Below are 11,083 nucleotides of genomic sequence, written 5' to 3' on the forward strand. Positions count from 1 at the left end.
TATATATATATATATAAAATGTTTTCTCCAAAATCCATAAATTGTGTTTCATGGTAAAATGTTATCCTATGATTTTGAACAGCAAAGCACTGAAGTGTTTTTTTTAAAGATTGTGCTTGCCTGTTTTGCCAGGGAACAGTATTGATAAAGACGGCAGAGGAATTGATGAATTTTAGTAAAGGAGAAGAAAATCTCATGGATACACAAGTCAAAGCTATTGCTGATACTGGTGCAAATGTCGTAGTAACAGGTGGTAAAGTGGCAGACATGGCTCTTCATTATGCGAACAAATACAATATCATGCTGGTAAGGTAAGAGTAGCATTCAATTAACTGATATTATAAATGTCTGTTAGATAGTAAAACATTAAAATTCAGCAAACTGAAGACATCTCATAAAGGGAAAGTACAAGTAGTCAAAAAGGTTTTTTTTTAAAAATTGCACAGATAGAAAATAGCTTCCCCTCTCTCCCACTCTCCCTCTTTCCTGTTCACCCTCTCTCCCTCTCCCTTTGTCTCCCCTTCCCCCTCCCTCTCTCTCCCCTCCCCCCTCTTTTATATATATGTATTTTTTTTCTTTTGTTTTTTTTTTTGGTACTAGGGGTCAAACTCAGGATTTTGTGCTTGTTTGTGAGGCAGGCATGGTGCCACTGAGCTAAATCCCTGACTCTCTGGATTTTTGGAAACAGGGTCTTGCTTTGTAGTTCAGGCTGGCCTTGAACTTGTCACCCTCCTGCCTTAGCTTTAGTGCTGGGATTATAGGCATGTGCCAACATGCCCAGCTCATAACTGTTACTTTTAAGCTAAGAACTGAAGGAACTAGTCACTACATATTGTTTGAAGAGGGAGAGGAAATGACTTTCCAGGCAGAATAAATAGCTTATAAGATCATAGTACATTGCCTGTTATCCAGAGTGTAGTGTCAGCAAGAAACCTTTCAATCCATGACATATTTATAGGGCACACTAAATTGACTTTTCTATCCATTTTCATCTACCACCTTTCTTAGTACCCAATCAAATCTGCAGAGTATATCACTATACTCTTCCTCAAAGATTGTATGATTGCACAAAATAAGGCAGTTTTCAGTATATGTTATATATATGCACTATTTCCTTGGTGTTTTGGAACCCCAACATCCTAAAGTACCTTTACCTCTCCCAGTTATAGAAACATGGTGCACAACAGATTTAGGGTGGCATTGTTGACTGGGCTTGTTCTCATTGCCAGTAATTGGCTTCTCGGCCTAAGAACCCAGTGCAATTCAGGTGTGTTCAAGCTTGAATCTAGTGTCAAGAATGTTACTTGGGGTTGGTGTATAGTTTCTTATTTAATCCCTGTACTGTATATGCTTATGTACAAGGTAGAATTAAAACTTTATTAAAATCTTTGTTCTTCCTGAAAGGCTTAACTCAAAATGGGATCTCAGAAGACTATGTAAAACAGTTGGTGCTACAGCTCTTCCTAGATTGGTATGTATTCTGGAAAACATTAGAAGATAGTTGAACCTATTTGAATTTTTTATTACCACAGTTACTGTTTTACAGAATCCTCCTGTCCTTGAAGAAATGGGACATTGTGATAGCGTTTACCTCTCAGAAGTTGGAGACACACAGGTGGTGGTTTTTAAGCATGGTATGTAATTATGGAAATGTGCTGGTAGGCATGTGAGGTGTGTATTGCCTTTATCTAACCCCCAAATGTATTTATATCTGACAGAAAAAGAAGATGGTGCTATTTCTACTATAGTACTTCGAGGCTCTACCGACAACCTGATGGATGATATAGAAAGGGCAGTAGATGATGGTGTTAACACTTTCAAAGTTCTCACAAGGGTCAGTATTAGCAGTACTTTTCAGTAAATTTGTTTTTAGAAACTCAGTTGAAAGCTGGGCGTGGTGGTGCACACCTGTAATCCCAGCATCATGAGCACTTCAAAATGGATTTAAAGCAAAGCATATTTTTCATGTGAGACTTTTGGGTCAATTCCTGATAAATATGAGTCTCTAGAAATGATTTTTAAAATGCTTTTCAAAGAATAGTTTTTCTTATAATGTACTACCTTCAGCACTGTTCCTAGTGGTGTGTGTGTTTTTGGTCTGTCCTTTTTATATACCAGCACTGTCTTCATTTTTTTTCTTAGTTTGAAAGTAGATTCTTACTTGCCTAATTCAAAAATTCTAGTCTGGTGGAGTACTAGAATCTGATTAGAAAAGTGCCTTTTGATGACTTCTTTTCCCTCCTTTTTGTACCAATTACAGGATAAACGTCTTGTACCTGGAGGTGGAGCAACAGAAATTGAATTGGCCAAACAGATCACATCATATGGAGAGGTATAGATTTTTCTTTTATAAGTTGATTTTCTTTCTGCTGTTAAATAAAGTACAATAATAAACATGTTTTATTTTAGACCTGTCCTGGACTTGAACAGTATGCTATTAAGAAGTTTGCTGAGGCTTTTGAAGCTATCCCACGAGCACTGGCAGAGAACTCTGGAGTTAAGGCCAATGAAGTAATCTCTAAGCTCTATGCAGTACATCAAGAAGGAAACAAAAATGTTGGATTAGATATTGAGGTACACTGATACTTGTTTGATTGCTAAATTTTGTGAATGTAAACTTAGAAGCAATATGTGTCAAGGGAAAATCAATGAGGAAAGGTGATCTGATTTGTGAATAGTTGGTTTTCTTAAAATTAGTTTTTCTTAATATGGTAAGAGGAAATGTTTTTGTTGACCTTTTATGTTATGGTTTGTATGGGGTAATAGTACTTAATGCTTATTTATTTATCTAATACTATTTAAGAAGCCATTCAAGTTTTTTCTGTTGAGTACAAAATATTTTCACATAAAATAATTTAAGATGGAGCTGGGGATTTAGCTCAGTGGCACTGCCATCTGACTCACAAGCGCAAGATCCTGAGTTTGATCCCTGGTACCATCAAAAAAAAGAAAAGAAAAGAGAGAGAATTTAAGATGAAAGGTAGAAATGATTTTGTGTTGCCAGGCTGAAGTTCCTGCTGTAAAGGACATGCTGGAAGCTGGTGTTCTAGACACTTACCTGGGAAAATATTGGGCTATCAAATTGGCTACTAATGCTGCAGTCACTGTACTTAGAGTTGATCAGGTAAGCAAAATGCAAAATTTTGATCTTTGAAAATAATTTTAGTGTGGCTCAGTAATGTATTTTTACAGAACTAGAATAGCATAGTTATGAATGTATTTAAGATTCCATATTCATACTTTCTAGCCATATAACCCCTTTGTATAGTTATCTTGGTAATAAGTTAAATATGTGCTATTGAGGGAATATGAAGAGACAAAATAATTCAATATGGAAGGATCATAAAGTCCTTAAGTAGATACAGATTCCAACTTGAAGGACCGTGATGAGAGGATATGAGTGTTTTGAGTTTTCCCTGGTATGACAAATTAACTGTACCTTGAGGTACTAAAAAAAACTAAAAATTTTTGAAGATCATGTTATATCTTAGCACTTGATTTTTGGATTGGTTTGGGTTTTGTTTGTTTTTTTTGTTATTATAAAATCTCTTTTGACCTTCTGAATTTTAAACTTGTAAACTGGGAGGGAGCTTGCTAGTGTGTGCTTTATGCACTGTGTATAAAGATGTATCTGAAGAATCTGACTACATTATCCAGCTTGTATTAGTATAACAAACCTACAGTCATAAAAAGTTAGCTGTACCTGATTGTATTAATATATCTTCTGGAAAAAGACTTGCAAATCAAGTTAAAACCATTGGTTAGAGTAATAGAAGTATAGTCCCCAGTCAAAAACTTCTTCACCACCTAAGAGCCTGTTAAAAACCAGACTAGACCTGGGCCAGGAATTTAGCTCAGTGGCACCACATGCAAGCACAAGGTCCTGAGTTTGATCCCCAACACTGAAAATACAAAACAGACTGAACCAGTTAGGGAAGGAAGCCCAACAGTCAGTTTTAATAAGCCTCTCCTCACATAGAACCCAGGGCCACCACAACACATCCTAGGCAAAAACTCTCATCACTGAACCATATGCCCCGCCCAGTGGGGGTTTAGATTTATCGAGGCTTCCCAATAGGGATGGTAGTAAAAATGTTTTCACTGTTTTTTACTTAACACAGAAGCCAATCTCATTGACGTTATATAAGATCTATTAATCACATAATTTTGGAAAGCAACATCTATAAGTTACTATTTTAGCTTCATCCAAACAAATGCATTTGAGCCCAAAGCCATCGTTGTGTAGTTCTGAAACAAAAATCTTAAAATGTTAGTAAACTGTACTTGTTAAATGTTGGTTTAGATTTTGGATAAACTTGATAAATTACCAGAGAGCAGAGTACTTGGATTTTTGTGTATCAGCACTCTTCCGTTTGAGTGGTTTTCAAAGTCAGTAGCCAGTGTGTTTCTTTATATACGTTTATCTACTTTAGCTTATAATGGCAAAAGTGGCAGGTGGACCCAAAGCTCCTAAACCACAAGGAAATGGGGATAAAGATGGTTGGCAAGATGAAGCTCATGTATAAGTTGAAATTCTGATGCCATACTGACTTATACCAGTGATGCATGCAGATATTTTCCTGTTCTGCTTCAGTTATCAGAGTGCATGTCTTGGAATGTCATTCACTAATCTCTGGATTTTGTTGCTTTCTCAAGCTGCTGGAAGTTCAGAATTTAATCTCCAAGGAGCAAGCTAGCAAACTTTGTGCTATACTGTTTTATTTGCAATATATAAGAAATTGCTTATGTTGAGAGGATTGCTTGATCTTAAGGCAAATAGAAAATATTCTTTATCTTCATTCAGAAGGTTTTATAAGCATACTTTTGTGGGTTTTGTGTTGTTATGCAGATCATCATGGCAAAACCAGCTGGTGGACCCAAACCTCCAAGTGGGAAGAAAGACTGGGATGAAGACCAAAATGATTGACGGGCTTAATTTTTACTATAGACAAACATAGCATTTGTAGTAGTACTCTAGGAATTACTGTTTTCTTACTCTCCTTAAAGAGTGTTTTGTTTCCTCAGCCGAATGATATAATAAACATTGTTAATGCTAAAGCCTGTTACTGGATCTGAGTGACCTGTTTGATCTTGTTAATCACATTCCCTATGGGATTTAATATAATTAGTGGCCTATTTCCCTGCCTCCTGTTTTTGTAAATTATTAATATAGCCATAGTCTTATCATTACATTGTCACATGCTTTGTATAGGGAATGGCAGAGCTGAGTTGTGAAAACCCAGATGGACCCAGATAGCATAAAATGTGTATAGCTCTTTACAGCAAAAGTCTGGCAAACCCTGGACTAGATCTGTAGGGTTTTTCTCAGTTTTGGAAAACCTGAGTAATTTGTTTCATTTGTAGTAAATGAACTATTTGAAGACAAGATTCAAGTAGCAAAGTTCAAAAGGAATGCTTATGGGGCCAGGGATGTAGCTCAGTGGTGCTACGCCTGCCCAGCAAACACAACGTCCTGAGTCTGATCCCCAGGACTGGGTAAAAAAAAACAAACAAAAAAACAGATACTTATGTACAGATGAGATATATTTCCTGACATAACCACATTAAGTCAGTTTTCATAAAACAGATCCACCTTAAATTAAGACCTTCTAGTAAGGAGTGCTGAAAACAACATGGGACTACAGGTTACAGCTCAGTAAATCATCTGCCTACAATGCGCAGTGCTTTGGATGCAGCCCCCAGCACTGAAGGGAAAAAACGTGTAAAATATTAGAATTACATGGATTTGTATAAGATGTGATAGTACACGCATTGGTTATATAAGGTAGGATTTAAAACGAGTTTTTGGTAGAAGCAATATGGCTGAGTGAATTCATTGGGTATTAGCAATGACACCTCTCTTTGGAGCCATGGCAAGGTGGATTTGTTTATCTATAGAGAACTTTACAAGAAGATTGGACAGGTTTGGTGTACTTAGGCCTCTGGATTATATATAATTCAAACAGTGGCTTAGCAGGTGGTGAAAAAACAGTTTATTAGAGGGACAGTTTGCAGGCTTTCTCTAGAATGCTGGTGTAAAGGCAGGCATGGTATGAACTATAGTCCGAAGTGTGAGACTGGCTCAGCTTGTTTCACGTCTGCTTTGGGTCAGTGATACTAGCACAGAGCAAGGGCAGCTGAGGCCCACTGAATGACATAAGCATCAGACACGTTCTCCCAATTACATACCGACACCAATATATCTTCTAAAATTATGGCAAATAGCTGTGCTTATAAAGTTAAACAGTGTAATGCCAACCATTACCTAGTAAGGTAAGTACATACAGCTCAACCTTGTAAATAATAAAGCAAGTTGGGGTAAGTCAGTTTGATATGCCATGACCCACTACCCACATGTTAAGCACAGAGGACTTAATTCAAATTTCCTTTTCAGAAACAAGCCAAGAATAAAAACCACTGACAAAATACCACTGAATTCATTTCAATATTTGTGTAAACATTTTTTATGTACTTAAGGGAACATGATTTACAGCCTTAAATTTTTTATTATTACATCCGTTGCAAAAGCTATAAACGCTTCCAGAGGAAACACTTTTTTGTTATTACAGTATTCTCTCATAAAATAGGAGGTAAGCTTGTGAGTTCAGTACTTTAGATGTAGGCACAGCTTGCACATGTGTATCGCTGATGTGGAACCACTGCCCTTTGGTTGATTCCATTTCAAAATCTGTCAAGAGGAAATGTGAAGTTAAATGTAAGTGGAAAGATAAAAGTTCATTTTATTTTGGTTTTGCCATAACCATTTATCCTTAATTTTCCAAGACTAACCTTGTGGAATATCAGCATGAAGAACAAGATTAGAGAGATGATTATTTGTAGTTCTTGTCTTAGCATAGGCAGTGTAATGCCCCGACCTCATAGTACCACTGTGTTCAACAACTCCATATAAGGAATATAGTACTCTTGCATTTTCTTCAGCAACATTCTTTAAAAATAATCAAAAAGTCCCATTTACACAGGTTATCAATGGCAAGACAAGTGTACATTTGTAGTCTTAACATTTAATATAGAAATTATTCATTAATCCTAACAATTATTTTTGCCCTGCTTCTCCAACTTCTAGATTGTCCTCTGGTCTATAAACCAACTTAACTTCACCAGACTTTAAAACACAATCTTTACTGATCCACTACTTTTCATTTCTAACAAAACCTCTAACATACATAATCTCCACAACTCACTGACGTTCCCAACACTTTTTGAAAATGTTTACCATGACCTATATAATGTCTAAACCATGAACGGTTTCCAGTCTTTTTCTCAACTCTTGACAGGCCACTTTGTCCTTTCCTTGAAATATGAACACAAGGCAATGGTTTTATCAGGTCAAAGGTGGATGTCTAATGACCTCATGTGTATTCAAAATTAAAAGTATTTGTGGCTGAAGTAACCCGACCCTGTGGTGGTAACAATAATTCACTACCCACCAACTCTTGGAATTATACCTTTCTTGGAAAACTTTAAATTAGGAGGGAGAAAGTTCATTTTGAAACCTAATTTTAAAGTTTACACAGTAACACTTAACAGCCTTACATCAAAGTATCTGAAACCTATAGAATAATAGCATAGTTTCTCTGATGCTCCAGGTTTTTTGAGATCTTTGGTGATCTGCCCTTTTACGGTACCTGTCTTTCATGTTCTTCAATCCTGTCCTTGGCTCTCTCATCTTTCTCTCTAGGCTTTACACATGGGATCCCATTGCACATTTAAACACCACATACATATTAATTTCCAAATCTTCATCTCCAGCTCTAACCTTTGCTCTGAATCACACTGGAATAGTGCATACAACATCTGTTCTGCATATTCAACTCTTAATACTCAAACCATATTAAACGTTATCCATTAGTATAACTGCCCATCTTTTCTGTGCCATGAGTTAACGAGTTAATATATGCCATAGTATTGGGGATTCAAAGTAACACAGATCTAAAACTAATCAAAATGATTCATCACAGATACTAAAATATAAAAGTATAATGCTCAAAGGTTCACTCGATTCTTTTCAATCTCATACTTAGATGCTATGGGAGTATTTGATAAATTTTTCTCCACTAAAGGATTAAAAAAAAAAAAAAAAAACACTTTCACGTACCTTACACTTAAGAGTACAAAAAGGAGCCAAATCTAAGATTTCTGGAAATTGGATGTGTTTGTTAACTTTGCGTAGGCTAAAACCAGCCTAAAAAAGAACGAGAGGTAAGTTATTTTCCTGTAAAAGCTGTGCATGGTAAGTACATCATAGTTCACAGATGCCCAAAGAACACTTAGCATCCAGCCCTGCTTCAGTCTTCTCAGGGGAAACATCTTCCTAACCACTACCTGATTCCAAGTTGGTTTCTAACGCCAGGTGCATATGCACAGGCACACATGCACATATGCATGCCAACACATTTCAGCAGGCCACTCCCGTGAGCTACCGATATTTCTGCTGTAGTCACCCAGAGAAGCCAGCAACAGCAGGATTCTTCTGTGAAACAAACTCAGTGGCACTCTAACAAGCTTAGTTAACTGATAATAAAGAGCCACTCAAGTATCCAACCTCATACCGACAAGACAGAAAATGTTCTGAGGATACTAAAGGTACTTTTGGAATTTGGAACAGAATTTCAAAGTTGTAATGTTATAGCAAATGATGAAACTGATGAAAACCCAAAGGTCCATTATCTTATATCAAGAATCAGTAAAATTAAGACACCACCCAGAAATAACTATAATCCTAGTTGTGAGATACAGGTAGTGCAGTTTTTTTGTATTGTTTTGTTTTTTAAATCTGAAATTAAGGTCGGAGCAACAAATTACTAAGAGTAATACAAGTTCTAGTAAATATGAGGAGTGCCTAAATTTCTCTACGAAAGCACCTTTGTCTAGCCATACACACTAACTTTCCTACTTTTGTGAAATTAGAACTATGATAAAACCAAAGAAACATTAAGCTGAGACAAATAGGCATTACATACTTAAAAACAAGATTTTGGTAATAAACAAGGGGTACCTGCTGAAATCTTTTTAAATGAAGTGTGAGAACAGGAGGAGCAAGAGAAATTAGCATTTGCTTTTTAGCATTAGTGTAAACATGCTTCCTTTCACCTACAGAAAAGGAGAAATTTTAGCATGTAAAAATCATTTTTGACCTCCAGAACATCAATTTTGCCATAAAATAAATTTCACACATCTAAAGCAAGGACCAGCAAACTTCCGTAAAGGACAAGACAAAAAATATTTTACACTTTGAAACAAAAGGCAAAATCAAGGATATTTTCTAAGCATTTATGCATGAAAAATTCTCTCACAAATTTTTACAGATGAGATAAAAGTACAGTATTATTTCTCAGAGACAAAATGTTGCAAAGTGAGTATTCCCTACCTTATTGTAAAATATATAATATATGTGTGTGTGTGTGTGTGTGTGTGTGTGTGTGTGTGTGTGTGTGTATATATATATATATATATATTCAAGAAAACCATTCTTTTAAGTTTTCGTTTTTTGAGCTTGGTGGTAGAGTGCTTACCCAGCATGCACAAGACCTTAGATTCAATACCCAGTACCACAAAAAAAATTTTTCTGTGAAGTGGAAGACCAGCAAGATGGCTAACTAGTGATGCCCAGCACATTTCTCTCCACAAAAATGGAGCAAAACAAAGAAAAACATGTTTCAGTTAGCTCAGAGACTATCCCCAAAACAGGTAAAAGGTAAAACTGGACTTACAGACATTTGGTTGCTAATGCCTACTGCAAAGCAAACAAAACTTCTATAAGACCAAAGCAATTTATTTTTTGTAACTACATATAGTTTTTAAAAACTAGGATTTAAAAACATTTCAACAACTCTACTAAATATCCTTCATGATCCAGGGTCCCTCCCTATCCTACTTCTGCAAACTAAAAGGAGGAAAGGCGGGCTGTGGAAAACTGTCAATAACTCTGCCCATAATTGAGGGGCAAGAAAGCATGGTCCTCCAGCATCTTGCACTGAGCTTATCATTTACGTTGAAAAATTCAAGTGTAGTATCCAGGGTGCAAGGAGATGAGGGTCCTTTAAAATGATTGCCACTGTGTCAGGGTGCTGTTGTGACAGCATTCCAATGGATCCATGCCACCAATCCTGATGTAATTACAACAGGAGAGTACTCTACCCATGCAATGCTACAGGTGCCCCTATTAATTCTACATACAATGAGAAAATCTCAATACCTTTTATGTTTGCCTTTGGCCCATTACACTGTCTCCATGTGCATACTTCACAAAGCAGTTTATTTGCATCTCTAAGTTTCTCATTACGGGTGAACTGATATAAACAATGTTGGATCGAACACTCATCAGTACTGAAAGCTTCCCTGTTTGCAAGAGTATAAAAAGCAGTTTCTGGATCTTCATTTACGACCTCATACACCTTTGCTGCAGGAATATGACCATCATTCAGAATCTCTATGTTTATTTCATCAGGTTCAAGAGCACCATTTAAATTAAGGTGTTTGAAATCACTGGAAATGTCCACTTCCCCACGGCTCTCTTCCTCCAAACAGGCACCCTCTGAAGTCCTAGTACATTCAGTAGAAGATGCCAAATCCTCCAGATCATTATCCATGTTGACATTTATTATATCTACTTCTTCTATGGATTTTTGATTGTCAGTTGTACTTTCTATTGCTTTCTCTTGGACATTCAAATCTTTTTGATTAACACAAAATTCTTCATGTGTAACTTCCTCTTGTGAAATATGGCTGGATTCAATATCCACTTCTTCCTGAAGTGGGATTTCATCTTCACATTCATTATCTTCTTCAGGATGGTCAACAGTATAGATATCATTTAAATGAAGAACTTTTCCTTGAATTTTTTGTTGCCTTCTTTGGTTCTGTATAAAAGTGTAACACATTTTACAAAGAAGAAAGAAAAAGACAAAGAAGGGCCAGAGATTTAGCTCAGTGGCTCTGCTGCTTGCCTCTCAAGCACAAGCACAAGGTCCTGAGTTCAATCCCTGGTACCCAAAAAAAAAAAAAAAAAAAAAAAAAAAAAAAAAAAGAAAAAAACAAAATAAAAAAGGAAAAAGAAAAAAAA

General features: G+C 36.3%; 2 protein-coding genes across 4 annotated transcripts in view; one reads left to right on the forward strand and one right to left on the reverse strand.

The window, feature by feature from the left end:
• The window catches only part of Cct8 (chaperonin containing TCP1 subunit 8), a 12,666-nt gene extending 7,587 nt beyond the window's left edge, over positions 1-5,079 (forward strand). The window contains exons 8-15 of the mRNA XM_010608582.3: positions 133-311; positions 1,405-1,471; positions 1,547-1,634; positions 1,719-1,834; positions 2,261-2,332; positions 2,410-2,574; positions 3,005-3,124; positions 4,850-5,079. Of these exons, the coding sequence (XP_010606884.1) occupies positions 133-311; positions 1,405-1,471; positions 1,547-1,634; positions 1,719-1,834; positions 2,261-2,332; positions 2,410-2,574; positions 3,005-3,124; positions 4,850-4,927 (885 nt within the window). The 3' untranslated portion in view covers positions 4,928-5,079. The remainder of the gene's footprint in view (positions 1-132; positions 312-1,404; positions 1,472-1,546; positions 1,635-1,718; positions 1,835-2,260; positions 2,333-2,409; positions 2,575-3,004; positions 3,125-4,849) is intronic.
• A 1,362-nt stretch (positions 5,080-6,441) lies between these two features.
• Usp16 (ubiquitin specific peptidase 16) overlaps positions 6,442-11,083 on the reverse strand; it is a 23,521-nt gene continuing 18,879 nt past the window's right edge. For 2 of the 3 annotated variants that reach the window (XM_010608580.3, XM_010608581.3), the window contains 5 exons: positions 10,217-10,880; positions 9,017-9,111; positions 8,117-8,203; positions 6,790-6,946; positions 6,444-6,688 (listed from right to left, as the gene is read on the reverse strand). In XM_010608580.3, the coding sequence (XP_010606882.1) occupies positions 6,564-6,688; positions 6,790-6,946; positions 8,117-8,203; positions 9,017-9,111; positions 10,217-10,880 (1,128 nt within the window). In that variant the 3' untranslated portion in view covers positions 6,444-6,563. Of the gene's footprint in view, positions 6,689-6,789; positions 6,947-8,116; positions 8,204-9,016; positions 9,112-10,216; positions 10,881-11,083 lie in introns of all 3 variants that reach the window. The other variant, XM_019205181.2, reaches the window with a different exon arrangement.

Source organism: Fukomys damarensis, unplaced genomic scaffold, assembly GCF_012274545.1.
Source record: "Fukomys damarensis isolate Sample0158 unplaced genomic scaffold, DMR_v1.0_HiC HiC_scaffold_24, whole genome shotgun sequence".
Taxonomy (NCBI): Eukaryota; Metazoa; Chordata; class Mammalia; order Rodentia; family Bathyergidae; genus Fukomys; species Fukomys damarensis.